The 16487-nt window shown below is 39.7% G+C and overlaps 1 protein-coding gene across 2 annotated transcripts in view; it reads right to left on the bottom strand.

Annotated features, from left to right (window-relative positions):
• Nucleotides 1-16487, bottom strand: part of Wdr70 (WD repeat domain 70) — a 212197-nt gene that overhangs the window by 159521 nt on the left and 36189 nt on the right. For both annotated transcript variants that reach the window (XM_075975932.1, XM_075975933.1), the window contains 2 exons: nucleotides 12950-13009; nucleotides 3317-3450 (listed from right to left, as the gene is read on the bottom strand). In XM_075975932.1, coding sequence (XP_075832047.1) covers nucleotides 3317-3450; nucleotides 12950-13009 — 194 coding nt within the window. The remainder of the gene's footprint in view (nucleotides 1-3316; nucleotides 3451-12949; nucleotides 13010-16487) is intronic.

The following is a 16487-nucleotide window of genomic DNA, read 5'->3' as shown; positions in this document are numbered from 1 at the left end:
CTCCTTACAACTATCTGTAATGCCAGTTCCAGGGGATCTGATGCCCTCTTCTGGCCTCTGCAGGCACTGCACTCATGTGGTGCACAAGCAGGCAAAACACCCAGATATACTATTTTTTTTTTAATTTTTAAATATTGAAAGAATAATTCTTAACTTATATGATTGAGATAAAGGTATAAGTATAATAAATATATAAACTGGAGATAGAAAAATGACTCAAAGATTAAGAGCACTGGCTGTTCTTGAATAAGACTTGGACTTGGTTTCCAATACCCAAACAGGCAACTCACAACCACCTGTAACTCCAATTCCAGGTGATCTGACACCCTCTCTGACCTCTATAGGCACCAAACACAAACTTGCTTCATACATGTGAGCAACCACCTATATACATAAAATAACATTTAGTCAAAATTAAATAATGACAATGCACAGAAAGGAACCTAGCCAAGACCTTGAAACAAGTAGTTACCGACATCACTTCTTAATACCCAGTGTGACCATCCCTCAATACCCTGGAAGGACTGATTCAAGGGACACTGCAGTAACCACTACAGATGCTCATGTCCCTCCCAAGCATGTTTTTAAGTACTGTTTTGTATCTGCAGTTGACTGAACCTGTGGCTATGGAACCTGCAGACTTCAAGAGCCTGTGTAGTCCACATGTACTGTCTAGTGCTGGAAACAGGCCGAGAAAGTCGGAGTGTGTAGTAAGCAGCAGGTTTCTATAGAACAGCATCAGAAAACACTAAGCCAGATAACATCCTCAGCTGCTTTGAGGAACTTTAAAGAACAGATTCACAACACCAAAGGCTTTAATGGATGCCAAAGTCTAACCACCATATTCAACTGTTATTAACTAAATGAGCTATTAATGCATCTTCATCAAATAGCTAACTGGCAAAAAGGACAAATCATTAATATGTTAAAAGATAGAATCAGGAACTAGAATAATGATTCAACAAAATCAAGACAATAAAATTGAATGAAACACCTGCTCCCGCCATACTTCACTTTCTAGAAAGGCTTAGGTGCTGAAGAGATGCTCAGCAGTTAAGACCACAGATTGCCAGCATCCATGTCAGCAGTGCACAGCTGCATGTAGCTGCAGCTCCAGGGTATCTCTGACACCCTCTTCTGAGCTCCATGGGCTCCTACACTCACACAAGCATAACCTGGTGCCTACATTTCCAGTATTCACTGGTTATGTGCAGTGTGAGGGGTAGGGAACTTCCCATAGGACAAGAGATTCTACTGTGTGCTGGCTAACTAGATATCAAGAACAGATCATTAGACTACTTACCCTGTGGGTGTGTTCAAAAGAGGAGATGCAAGACAAGGGTAAAGACAGAATGAACCCAAGTGATACTGGATAGAATGAGAGGCACTCTACGACTCATGTTAGCTTCATTCAGATTCAGACAGATACAAAAGTTACCGATATATGACATACATAGATTAGTATATAAACATGTAATTTCTAGCTTAGTCTGCCTAAAGCCAATGATACCCCAAGACAACAAACATGAGAAACTCTATCTTGTTTGATAGTATTATCCTCAATTAATAAGCTTAATTTCAGAAAAATTTTTAAAGATTTATTTATCTTATGTATTTAAGTGCTCTATCGAATTTATGCCACTTTATCAGATCATACTATAAATGGCTGTGAGCCACCATGTGGTTGTTGGGAATTGCTTAGGACCTCTGGAAGAACAGCCAGTGTGTTTGACTGCTGAGACATCTCTCCAGCCCTAATTTCAGAAATTTTAATCTTTGTCACTTTCCCATAAACAAAATTTCTGAAATTATGTTTATTAAAAATTTTTAAGAATCATTAAGACCTTGTCATGTAAGCACAATCTACATCTTTTCATTCAAAAGGTAAAGAAAAACTTGTTTCAGTGTCAATGAACACTCCAGCATTCATATTTGGTCTCTAAATACCATTGCTGCAATGCTTGTTGGAGAAGCACTAATTCCAAGACTTGGAAAGAAATATATCAGGAAGTCTATATTGTGTTGTCTCAGGAACTAAATCAGCTTTTTTTTTTTTAGATTTTATTTATTTATTATGTATACAACATTCTGCCTCCATGTATGCCTGAATGCCAGAAGAGGGCACCAGGTCTCATTACAGATGGTTGTGAGCCACCATGTGGTTGCTGGGAATTGAACTCAGGACCTCTGGAAGAGCAGCCTGGGCTCTTAACCACTGAGCCATCTCTCCAGCCCCACTAAATCAGCTTTTAAAGACATATAAATTCATGTCAAATTATAATCAGTGAGGGCTTCCAGTGGACAAAACTGGATAATTTAAAGACCCCCCCCAAAAAAAAGGCTGCAACTAACTGAACCCCATGAAAATGATTAAAAGAAGTACTAGGAGTATAGAAAGTCAAAGCAAAGGAAAAAATAGTTGTATCAATGCTATAGTTACTTTCCTACAACTATGACAAAGCACTATGACCAAGGCAAATTGTAAAAGAAAAATGTTCAATTGGACTAATGGTTTCAGAGGGTTAGAGTCCATGAAGGTTGAGCAAATGCATAGCATCAGGAACAGTGGACAGAGTACATCTTAATCCTTTGGCACAATGCTAACTGACCAACAAAGCAGCATGGACCACTACCTGAATACTGGTTTAATGTATACCATAAACAAAAACACATCATAAGCCAGGTATGGTGGCACATGCCTTTAATCTCAGCACCTAGGAAGCAAAGGCAGAGGAATTTCTGTGGGTTCAAGGTCAGGCTGGTCTACGTAGTGAGTTCCAAGACAGCCAGGAATGTATGGAAAAACCCTATCTCTAAAAAATCAAAAGACCAACACATTATACAGCATTATTGACTGGAACATTTTCAAGACATGTTTTTTTTATGATGGAAAATGCCTTTAAAACAGAAATCAAGGTCTAGAAGATGTCTCAGTGGGTAAAGGTGCCAAGGTGCCTGTTGCCAAGCCTGAAGGTCTGTACTAGATCCCCAGGACCCACACAATGAAAGGAGAGAACCCACCCCTAAAATTTGTCCCTGATCTTCACATGTGTGCCATGGCACATTCACCTACAAACATATATAAGGAAGTGTGTGTGTGTGTGTGTGTGTGTGTGTGTGTGTGTGTGTGTGTGTGTGCGTGCGTATAAAGGAAGCTAAGGAAAAGAAATGTACAGTTTTATTTTCATTTAATAATGATATAAGTTATGTAAGTTAAATAACATTCATTATAGACTGAGTATAAGTGGACAGAGCATTACCTCTAATTATGAAAATAATAACAAGCCAAATATAGAGATATTAAATACATACATACCACTCACAAGGCTGAAGGGATCGAAATGCCTTGAAAGAAGCATCCATTCCAGCAAAATCCCAAAATTTAACATCATAGTCATATCCTCCAGTGACCAAACGGGCACCTGAGGGATCCAAACCCAAAGCAGACACCTGTTCAAAACAAGCGAACAAATGAGTGGAAGAGAGCAAGTGACTATTCCAGTCCCCAGCACCACCACTATCAGCACTGCAAACATGCACCGTCAGCTATTACTGTTCCGGGAAAGCACCGATGGATAGCATCCTCCATGTTATTTGACTTTGTTGTAAGCATTGCTTATCTTAAAATAAAGAAAAATACTGGTATTTATGTGTGTATGATGGTGTTTGTGATGTGTGTGGGAAACAGGCAGATTGCTAGAGTTTACTGGCCAGCCATCCTTGCCAAATCAATGGGTTCCAGGTTTAGTAAGAGAAGATAAAGAACAACTGAGGAAGTTGCTGATGTCAGTCCCTACCTTCCACATGCACACGCACACATACCTGTACATGCACAGGCCATGTGAACCAGAACATATTCATCCCCCCCCTCTCGGCTTAAATAATTCATCTGGGCTTGGTGGCACACACCTTTAATTCCAGCTCTCAGGAGGCAGAGGCAGGTGGATCTCTGTGAGTTCCTGGACAGCCAGAGCTATATAATGAGATCCTATCACCTATCACCTGTCTCAAACAACAACAAAAAAAGAAAAAGAAAAGAAAGGAGGGAAGGAAGGTAGGTAGGAAGGAAGGAAGGAAGGAAGGAAGGAAGGAAGGAAGGAAGGAAGGAAGGAAGGAAGGAAAGAATTCTCATATAACTCAAACAACATTAGTAAGAATTATGAGATAAATCTGCCTCTAACAAGAAAGAACAGAATAAATCTCTAAGTTAATTATGCTACTAAAGACAGAAAGAGCCAGGTGGTGGTGGCAGGTGGTGCACACCTTTAATCCCAGCACTTGGGAGGCAGAGGCAGGCGGATCTCTGAGTTTAAGGCCAGCCTGGTCTACAAGAGCTAGTTCCAGAACAGGCTCCAAAGCTACAGAAAAACCCTGTTTCAAAAAACCAAGATACAAGGATGACAAATTCTAGGGCCAGGGCAAAATGACATGATGATGAAGGTTTATTATTGAGATTTTTTTTTTCAAGATGGCTATGGTGTTTTGTTCTAGAGGAGCTGTTTTCTTGTTTTCGGGGCTGGGGGTGGTTTAGGAGGTACTTGGCTTTTTTGTTTTACGACAAGGCTTCAATAGGAAGACCTAACTGGAACTCAAACTGACATGTTCCTCTTGTCCCTGCCTCCAGCATGCCAGGATTGCAAACATGCACTCCCATGCCAGGATTCACAGTGATGCTGTCAGAGCTAGCATTCAGACGTAGCAGGATCGCTGTCAACACTGTAAGAATTATTCCATATAAACCAAAGGATATGAAATCTGTAAGGCAGGTCTCAGTGGGGACAAAATAATCTGCCCAAGTTAGGGAATGTGTCCTTCAACAAGCTAAACTAACCCCCAATCCCTATGTTCTAAAGAGTTGAAGAACACAGAAAGTTTAACTAATTCTCCAGTGTGTTTTAATCACAATGAAAGAAAACAGAAACTCACCAAAGTGTCAGTATAATTCAACAGATGCTTATTCTAAACGTATTATTAAAGAAATAATTATCTTAATTGACATAAAATGCAGAAATGGGTACCAAATTATTATGGACAATGGTTTAGACTTTTCTGACCAAGAAATAAATTGTTTTAAGCTTTCTATTTTAGCTTACTACATAAAATAACAGATCATGTCCTATGCCTACCCCAGGCCATCTTTTATTTATTTTTCTGAGATTACAATATAATTCTAACATTTCTCCCTTCCCTTCCCTCCCTCCAAAACCTCCCCTATCTCCCTCCCTAGTCTCCTTCAGATTCACACACAGCCTTTCTTCCCTAACTGCTACTGTATGCATACATGTCTATGTATATCCACACGTCTCCTTCAGATCTACAGCCTCATTCTTCCCTAACTGCTACTGTATGCATACATGTCTACGTATATCCACACGTCTTTTACTTCAGCCTGAGAACGGACTCTAGCATTTCATCCTCAGCTCTCTCCCACACACTTAGAGTGCTTGCCACTTTCTCAGTCCTAAGCTTCAGATGTGAATCCAGAATTAGGTGATTTATTTGACCTGGCAGAATACTAACTGTATAAATGTTTGAATATTTGACAGTTTTTTTATGATTATAGAAAAATATTTAAAATATCATTTTAATTTAAATTGTTTACAAAATCATGCCCAAGGAACATTTAATAAAGAATTTTTCAGCTCAATATAAATCATTGGTCATACATTTTTATTTCAAATTTTAAAAGAAACCCCTACAAAACTCCCACTTTTAAATCTTTCAGTCTTTTTGTGAGATGACAAAAAACATCCACTTTTACTATCACCATCAGCAGTTTATTAAAGCAATATGTAAGATAGATATGCTCATAGAGAAACGTATAACATGATACCTATGTACACTGGAAAAGAAGAAAACCTAAAGCAACAGCCTAACCTTCAACTCTTAGAAACTATCAAAAGAAAAGCAAGTCAATCAAATGGAAGCAGAAATTTGAAGAAATGAGTAAATACGTACATAATACCCTGGGAAACCAAGAAAGAACGATCAAACAGGTAATGGAAACAGTTCAAGAATTGAAAACTGAAATGGAAGCAAGGAAGAAAACACAAACTGAGGACCGGCTGGATATGGAAAATCTAGGTCAACGAGCAGAGACTACAGAAACAAGCATAATCAATAGAATACAAGAAATAGAAGAAAGAATCTCAGATTCTGAGGACACCATAGAGAAAATAAACGTTCTGATCAAAGAAAACTGCAAAGCCAACAAATTCTCATCACAAAACATTCAGGAATTATGCGACACAATAAAAAGACCAAATCTAAGAATAATAGGAATTGAAGAAGGAGAAGAGTCACAGCTCAAAGGCCCAGAAAATATTTTGAACAAAATTATGGAAGAAAACTTTCCCAACATAAAGAAAGATATTCCTTTGAATATTCAAGAAGCATACAGAACACCAAACAGACTGGATCAAAGGAAAACATCCCCTCACCATATAATAATCAAAACACAAAATATACAGGTTAAAGAAAGAATACTAAGAGCTGCAAAGGAAAAAGGCCAAGTAACTTATAAAGGTAAACCAATCAGACTTACACCTGATTTCTCTATGGAAACAATGAAAGCCAGAAGGTCCTGGATAGAAGTACTGCAGAAGCTAAGAGACCATGGATGCAAGACCAGACTACTATACCCAGCCAAGCTTTCATTCACTATAAATGGAGAAATCAAGACATTCCAGGATAAGAACAAATTTAAACAATACGTAGCCACGAATCCAGCCCTACAGAAAGTAATAGAAGGAAAACCGCAACCCAAGGAATCCAACATTGCCAACACTGCCTACAATAACTCAGACATCTAGCGTCCCTTCACTAGCACAACTCAAAGAAGGGAGACACACAAATTCTACTTCCAAAAACAATAAGAATATCCAGCGTAAACAACCACTGGTCATTAATATCACTTAATATTAATGGTCTCAATTCACCTACAAAAAGGCACAGGCTAAGAGATTTGATACGAAAACAGGATCCAACATTCTGCTGTTTGCAAGAAACACATCTCAACCACAAAGACAGGCATCTACTCAGAGTAAAGAGTTGGGAAAAGGTCTTTCAAGCAAATGGTCCTAAGAAAAAAGCAGGTGTGGCCATATTAATTTCTAACAAAACTGACTTCAAACTAAAATCAATCAGAAGAGATCGAGATGGACACTTTATACTCATAACAGGAACAATTTGTCAGGATGACGTCTCAATTCTGAATATTTACGCCCCTAATATAAAAGCACCCACGTATGTAAAAGAAATATTACTAAAACTCAAGGCAGACATCAAACCACACACACTAGTAGTAGGAGACTTCAATACACCTCTCTCTCCAAGGGACAGGTCAATCAGACAGAAACCTAATAGAGAAGTAAGAGAACTACTGGAGGTAATGAAGCAAATGGACTTAACAGACATCTATAGAACATTCCACCCAAATAGGAAAGAATATACCTTCTTCTCTGCAGCCCATGGAACCTTCTCGAAAATTGACCACATACTCGGAAACAAAGGAAACCTCCACAGATACAAAAAAATATCAGTGTCCACCTGTGTCTTATCAGATCACCACGGATTAAAGTTAGAATTCAACAACAATCCTTCCTCCAGAAAGCCGACAAACTCATGGAAACTGAACAGTCAACTACTGAACCACACCTGGGTCAAGAAAGAAATCAAGAAAGAAATTAAAGTCTTCCTTGAATTTAATGAAAATAAAGGGACAACATACTCAAACCTATGGGACACTATGAAAGCAGTGCTAAGAGGAAAGTTCATAGCACTAAGTGCCCACTTAAAGAAAACAGAGAAAGCATACATCGGAGACTTAACAGCACACCTGAAAGCTTTAGAAAAAAAAGAAGCAGACACGCCCAGGAGGAGTAGAAGACTGGAAATAATCAAACTGAGGGCTGAAATCAACAAAATAGAAACGCAGAAAACAGTCAAAAGAATCAATGAAACAAAAAGTTGGTTCTTGGAGAAAATCAACAAGATCGACAAACCCCTATCCAAACTAATTAAACGACAGAGAGAGAACACGCAAATAAGTAAGATCAGAAATGAAAAGGGGGACATAACCACAGACACAGAGGAAATTCAGAGAATCATTAGATCTTACTACAAAAGCCTGTATGCCACAAAACTAGAAAATGCAGAAGAAATGGACATTTTTTTAGGTAAGTGCCACATACCAAAGCTAAACCAAAACCAGGTGAACGATCTAAATAGACCTGTTAGTCGTGAACAACTAGAAACCGTGATCAAAAATCTACCTTCCAAAAAAAGCCCAGGACCAGATGGTTTCAGTGCAGAATTCTACCAGAACTTCCAAGAAGAGCTAATACCTATACTCCTTAATGTATTTCACAATATAGAAACAGAAGAGTCATTGCCAAATTCCTTTTATGAAGCTACAGTTATCCTGATACCAAAACCACACAAAGACCCAACCAAGAAAGAAAATTACAGGCCTATCTCACTCATGAATATCGACGCAAAAATTTTCAATAAAATACTGGCAAACCGAATCCAAGAACACATTAGAAAAATTATCCATTATGATCAAGTAGGCTTCATCCCAGAGATGCAGGGCTGGTTCAACATACGCAAATCTATCAATGTAATCCACCATATAAATAAACTGAAAGAAAAAAACCATATGATCATTTCATTAGATGCTGAAAAAGCATTTGACAAAATTCAACACCCCTTTATGATAAAAGTCTTGGAGAGATTAGGGATACAAGGGTCATACCTAAATATAATAAAAGCTATTTACAGCAAGCCATCAGCTAACATTAAATTAAATGGAGAAAAACTCAAAGCCATCCCACTAAAATCAGGAACACGACAAGGATGTCCACTCTCTCCATACCTCTTCAATATAGTGCTTGAAGTTCTAGCAATAGCAATAAGACAACATAAAGGGATCAAGGGGATTCGTATCGGAAAAGAAGAAGTTAAGCTCTCGTTATTTGCAGATGATATGATAGTATACATAAGCGACCCCAAAAACTCTACCAAAGAACTCCTACAGCTGATAAACACCTTTAGTAATGTGGCAGGATACAAGATCAACTACAAAAAATCACTTTATAAACTAAAGATAAGGAAACAGAGAGGGAAATTAGAGAAGCATCACCTTTCACGATAGCCACAAATAGCATAAAATATCTTGGGGTAACTCTGACCAAGGATGTGAAAGATCTATTTGACAAGAACTTTAAGTCTTTGAAGAAAGAAATTGAAGAGGACACCAGAAAATGGAAAGATCTTCCTTGCTCCTGGATTGGGAGGATCAACATAGTAAAAATGGCAATTCTACCAAAAGCAATCTATAGATTCAATGCAATCCCCATCAAAATCCCATCAAAATTCTTCACAGATCTGGAGAAGACAATAATCAACTTTATATGGAAAAACAAAAAACCCAGGATAGCCAAAACAATCTTATACAACAAAGGAGCGTCTGGAGGCATTACCATCCCTGACTTCAAACTCTATTACAGAGCTACAGTATTGAAAACAGCTTGGTATTGGCATAAAAACAGAGAAGTCGACCAATGGAATCGAATAGAAGACCCTGACATTAACCCACAAACCTATGAACACCTGATTTTCGATAAAGGAGCTAAAAGTATACAATGGAAAAAAGAGAGCATCTTCAACAAATGGTGCTGGCAAAACTGGATGTCAACCTGTAGAAGAATGAAAATAGATCCATATCTATCACCATGCACAAAACTCAAGTCCAAATGGATTAAAGACCTCAATATCAGGCCGAACACACTGAACATGATAGAAGAGAAAGTGGGAAGTACTCTACAACACATGGGCACAGGAGACCACTTCTTACATATAACCCCAGCAGCACAGACATTAAGGACCTCATTGAATAAATGGGACCTCCTGAGACTGAGAAGCTTCTGTAAAGCAAAGGACACGGTCGCTAAGACACAAAGGCAACCCACTAACTGGGAGAAGATCTTCACCAACCCTGCAACTGACAAAGGTCTGATCTCCAAAATATATAAAGATCTCAAGAAACTAGACCGTAAAAGGCTAATCAACCCAATTATAAAATGGGGCATTGAGCTGAACAGAGAATTCTCAACAGAAGAAGTTCAAATGGCCAAAAGACACTTAAGGTCATGCTCAACTTCCTTAGCGATCAGGGAAATGCAAATCAAGACAACTTTAAGATACCATCTTACACCTGTCAGAATGGCTAAAATAAAAAACACCAATGATAGCCTTTGCTGGAGAGGTTGTGGAGAAAGGGGTACACTCATCCATTGCTGGTGGGAATGCAAACTTGTGCAACCACTTTGGAATGCAGTGTGGCGGTTTCTCAGGAAATTCGGGATCAACTTACCCCTGGACCCAGCAATACCACTCTTGGGAATACACCCAAGAGAGGCCCTATCATACAACAAAAGAATATGCTCTACGACGTTTATAGCAGCATTGTTTGTGATAGCCAGAACCTGGAAACAACCTAGATGCCCTTCAATGGAAGAATGGATGAAGAAAGTATGGAATATATACATATTAGAGTACTACTCAGCAGTAAAAAACAAGGACTTCTTGAATTTTGCATGCAAATGGATGGAAATAGAAAACACTATCCTGAGTGAGGTAAGCCAGACCCAAAAAGAGGAACATGGGATGTACTCACTCATATTTGGTTTCTAGCCATAAACAAAGGACATTGAGCCTATAATTAGTGATCCTAGAGAAGCTAAATAAGGAGAACCCAAAGAAAAACATATAGGCATCCTCCTGAATATTAACCTTCATCAGGCGATGAAAGGAGACAGAGACAGAGACAGAGACCCACATTGGAGCACCGGACAGAAATCTCAAGGTCCAAATCAGGAGCAGGAGAGAGACCACAAGCAAGGAACTCAGGACCGCAAGGGGTGCACCCACACACTGAGACAATGGGGATGTTCTATTGGGAACTCACCAAGGCCAGCTGGCCTGGGTCTGAAAAAGCCTGGGATAAAACCGGACTCTCTGAACATAGCGGACAATGAGGACTACTGAGAACTCAAGAACAATGGCAATGGGTTTCTGATCCTACTGCACACACTGGCTTTGTGGGAGCCTAGGCAGTTTGGATGCTCAACTTACTAGACCTGGATGGAGGTGGGGGTTCCTTTGACTTCCCACAGGACAGGGAACCCTGATTGCTTTTCGGGCTGGGGGGGGACTTAATTGAGGGAGGGGGAGGGAAATGGGAGGTGGTGGCAGGGAAGAGATAGAAATCTTTAATAAAGAAAGAAAGAAAGAAAGAAAATTCGAAGAGACACCATGACCAGAGCAACTCTTATAAAGAAAACATTTAACTACAGTTTCTGAGGTTCAGTTCATTATCATCATGACAGGGACTAAGGCAGCAAGCAGGCAGATGTGGCATTGGTGCTGAGACTTACATCTTGCAAGCAACTGGAAGTTGACTAACAGTCACACTGAGAAGTTTGAGCAAGTGAGACCTCAAGGCCAACCCCCAGTGACATACTTCCTCCAACAACGCCACACCTTCTAATAGTGCCACTCCCTTCGGGGGCCATTTTCTTTCAAACCACCACAGGAGTGGAGAGTGAAACAGAACTGTGCAAACACAGAAAAATTCACAGAACTAGAATAGTTGGTCCAGTAAATTTTTCAATGAAAACGAGAAACCTTTATTAGAGTAGGTAATCAAAAAAGAAAGAATTACTAATGTTGGGACTGAAAGAGGGACTGGAGAGACGGGTCAGCAGTTCAAAGCACTGGCTACACTTCAAAGGACCCACATGCATACCTGGCGCTCAAGGAGGACCAGAAAGGGTGCTGAACACGCTAGAACTGGAGTGGCAGAAGGCTGTGAGCTGCCTGTGGGTACAGGAATTGAACCCAGGTCTGCTGAGGCATCTCTCCCGTCCCATATTTTTTTACAGCATATGTTAATAAGAAGAAAATAAAGGCAGCAATTCTCAAATATTTGGGAGAAACTTCCCACTCCCAAAAATCTGTCAAAACCATTTAGATTCAGAATCTACTGAAGACCACAAGTATTTTTTAATATAACATTTATATGTACTGACATTAACCACCAGAAATGAGGCTATTTCATTTCATTTAAAATAACATTAAACTGATTATACTTAACAAATACATGTATGAAAACATCTTTACAAATGAAAAGCTGCTGTGGCATGAATGACAGACACTATTTTAAGATTCCTATCTATAATTTTCACATTTCTGGATCGACCTCTGTTGAATGTTTTCTTTCTCAGTATAGAATATGCTTCCTTCTTATGTGACACACATCTAAAACTAAATGGCAGTCTCGGTGAGGCGAGAAGGTATGATTTTACAGTGCGGCGTCTGTAACGCTGCCATTGCATATGCACTTTGCTCACTCAACCATCATTTTTAATAACTTTGCAATAACACACAATGATTTCACCTTACATAGCAAGTATTTCTACTATTAGGCTTTAAGTAACATAAGTAGGTAAACAATATGAAAATACAATATAATTAATGTAATCTTGGAGCAACACAGAACCATTTAAAGTGTATTTCTTATCTCAACATTTATCAGCAAAGTGAATAAATTTATGCCTTTCACTGATATGGAATAAAGCTGAGGACAATGGGAAATTTTCCCAAGCCATTAGAAACAAGACTATTATTTGAGCGTCACTTTATAATGTATCCAGATCCCAGGAAAAGAGGTTCTTAAAGCCAACAACAACACTAAGAGGTCCCCATGAAAGTGAAATTCGCAGCTACTCTGACTGAACATGAAAGTCATCCTTCTACTTCCATGATGTCTGCACTTTTCATGACATCAGCTGGCCTTAGAATGGTCTTGGGCTTGTTAATACACCTTATCCGCTGACTTTTCCAGGAAAGCTGTTACTCAAAAACAGGAAAAACATGTTAAACGTACCGTTTTCGTGCCATGCTTCAGTGTTATCTCGTGCGAATCAGGAATCCTCTGGACAGGGTTCTGAAACAGAAAGGTTCCATAACATCAGTGAGTAATATAATGTCCATGTGGATCTACAAGCTCATTAACGGGGGTACATGTGTGCCCAAAGACTACGCGAGACGAGCACTCTAGTAGAGCAGAGCTACCGTCCCAAGCCTTTATTTTCTCCTCTTTGAAAGTTTGAAAAAACTTTTACTAATTGTTTAGTGTGCATGTGTGTGTATGTGCGTACACATATGTATTCCACGGAAATATACATACACAATATACAACTTGTCCCCCATTCCCTCCTTCCACCACACAGTCACAGGGATGGAAATCAGGTCATTGTGCTTGGCAGCAAGTGTCTTTACCTACTGCATCGTCTTACTAACCAGTTTCTGAAACTTTTGGAAGATTTTCAGCAGGATTTCTCTAAGGTACTCAGACTAGCCTTGAACTTGCTGTGTAGCCCAAGGCTCTGAGCTTGCAAACCTTCTGTCTCCCTCACTAGCGATGGGGATTACAAACAGTAGTCTCTGTCCACAGTGAGATCAAAACAGAATCATTATGTTTATTTGTTTATCACAAAGTCTTAAAAGAAAGGGGGGGGGGTGACGACTGGAGAGATGGTTCAGCAGTTAAGAGCACTTAAGAACACCCAAAGCCCACATGACAGTTCACAGCCTTTTGTAACTCCAGTTCCAGGCGATCCAACACCCTATCTGGAATCCATGGGCTCCTACATACACATGGGGCACACACACATACACATAAAAGTAATAAGTAATTCTTTTAAAGAAAAATAAATGAAGCGGTGGGCGGGGCGGGGGGGGGGGGGCACACCTTTAGTTTCAGCATTCAGAGAGGCTTAGACAAGAGAATCTCCGTGAGTCTGAGGCCAGCCTGGTCTACAGAGCGAGTTCCAGTACAGTCAGAGCTATACAGAGAAACTCTGTCTCAAAAAAAAAAAAAAAAGATGTCTTTCTTCTTCTGGATATACACTACAATTCATCTATTTCTGCTTATAAGTGATTTGGGCATTCTTTTTGTTTGTTTGTTTGTTTGTTCTCAAGACAGGGTTTCTCTATGTAGCTTTGGCTGGCTTCGAACTCACAGAGATCTGCCTACTTCTGTCTCTCAAATGCTGGCATTAAAGGCCACCACCACCCAGCCTGAGCATTCTTTTTGTTGTTTTATCTGTTTTGATTTGTTTTTGGTTGTTGTTCATTTGTTTGTTTTTAAAGTGGAAGTTCTCAGCAGATTACTTAAATTACTATAGAAGGCCTAGGCTCCTGCCTCAGCCTCCTCGTTGGTTGAGCCTACAGGTACCTTGACCTACAACTTGACTTTAAACAGAGAAATCTTTTTGGGGCAGAAGGGGAAAATTCAAGACAGGGTTCTCTGCATAGGTCTCGCTGTCCCGGAACTTACTCAGAGATCTGTCTGTTTCTTTCTACTGAGTGCTGGGATTAAAGGCATGAGCTACCAGTGCCTGGCTCTAAGAAGGTTAAATAAAATTATCTCTTGTTACTGTAAATCAAGCGTTAAAAAACAAATCAGTAGATACTGATAATATTTGAGATATTAAGGATTTCTTGTTCCTTGAAGTCACAAATTACAGAAATCAAGAAAGATTAAAAGCTTCTGTGAGGGCCAATGCAATGGTTCAGTAGTTAAATACTTATGACCAAACCTGAGTACCTAAGCATTATCCCTGGGACCACAGAGAGCCGACTCCCACAAGCTACACCCTGCCCTCTATACATGTAACATGGCAAAAGCATGCCCCCAACACTAATAAATAAAATGTATATTAAAAAAAAAACAAGAAAGGCTAGTGAGATGGCTCGGTGGATAAAGGCACCTGCTATCAAGCTGGGTGACCTGAGATTCATCTCAGGACCACACATAAAGGAAGGAGAGAACGGATTTTCAAATGTTGTCATTCAACATCCCTAAGCACACTAGAGCATGTGTATACACACAGAGAGAGACAAGGGGATGGAGGACCAAATGTAAAAAGAAACTTTTAATAAAGTTTACAGTTTAAAAAAATCTTGATTAAAGTTGAAAAATATCTCCAAATTGGGACTGGAGAGACAGATCAGCCGTTAAGAGTATGTAACGTTAAGAATATGTAACGAAAAAGACTGCCCTTTCAGAGGAACCAGGTTCAATTCCCAGCCACATGGTGGCTCACAACCATCTGTAAATCCAGCTCTAGAAGATCTAATGCTTCTGGCTTCCACAGGCAACAGGCATCCATCTTACACCTGTCAGAATGGCTAAAATAAAAAACACCAATGATAGCCTTTGCTGGAGAGGTTGTGGAGAAAGGAATACACTCATCCATTGCTGGTGGGAATGCAAACTTGTGCAACCACTTTGGAATGCAGTGTGGCGGTTTCTCAGGAAATTCGGGATCAACCTACCCCTGGACCCAGCAATACCACTCTTGGGAATATACCCAAGAGAGGCCTTATCATACAACAAAAGAATATGCTCTACTATGTTCATAGCAGCATTGTTTGTAATTGCCAGAACCTGGAAACAACCTAGATGCCCTTCAATGGAAGAATGGATGAAGAAAGTATGGAATATATACATATTAGAGTACTACTCAGCAGTAAAAAACAAGGACTTCTTGAATTTTGCATGCAAATGGATGGAAATAGAAAACACTATCCTGAGTGAGGTAAGCCAGACCCAAAAAGAGGAACATGGGATGTACTCACTCATATTTGGTTTCTAGCCATAAACAAAGGACATTGAGCCTATAATTAGTGATCCTAGAGAAGCTAAATAAGGAGAACCCAAAGAAAAACATATAGGCATCCTCCTGAATATTAACCTTCATCAGGTGATGAAAGGAGACAGAGACAGAGACCCACATTGGAGCACCGGACAGAAATCTCAAGGTCCAAATCAGGAGCAGGAGAGAGACCACAAGCAAGGAACTCAGGACCGCAAGGGGTGCACCCACACACTGAGACAATGGGGATGTTCTATTGGGAACTCACCAAGGCCAGCTGGCCTGGGTCTGAAAAAGCCTGGGATAAAACCGGACTCTCTGAACATAGCGGACAATGAGGACTACTGAGAACTCAAGAACAATGGCAATGGGTTTTTGATCCTACTGCACGTACTGGCTTTGTGGGAGCCTAGGCAGTTTGGATGCTTACCTTACTAGACCTGGATGGAGGTGGGTGGTCCTTGGACTTCCCATAGGGCAGGGAACCCTGATTGCTCTTTGGGCTGACGAGAGGGGGACTTGATTGGGGGAGGGGGAGGGAAATAGGAGGCGGTGGCAGGGAAGAGACAGAAATCTTTAATAAATAAATAAATAATTTAAAAAAACATTAAAAAAAACAAAAAACAAAAATTTATGGGTTATTTTGTTATCTATTTAGCTAAACATGTAGGGTATGTCTTTTTTTTTCTACCTTCACTCTCCTGCTATGGCTCTTTTCCTTAGCATGTAAACAGATAAGTACTTTCATACACTAGGCTTCCT

Source organism: Microtus pennsylvanicus, chromosome 6 (assembly GCF_037038515.1).
Source record: "Microtus pennsylvanicus isolate mMicPen1 chromosome 6, mMicPen1.hap1, whole genome shotgun sequence".
Classification (NCBI taxonomy): domain Eukaryota; kingdom Metazoa; phylum Chordata; class Mammalia; order Rodentia; family Cricetidae; genus Microtus; species Microtus pennsylvanicus.
The sequence above is the reverse complement of the archived record's forward strand: the minus strand, read 5'-3'. Positions and strand labels throughout refer to the sequence as shown.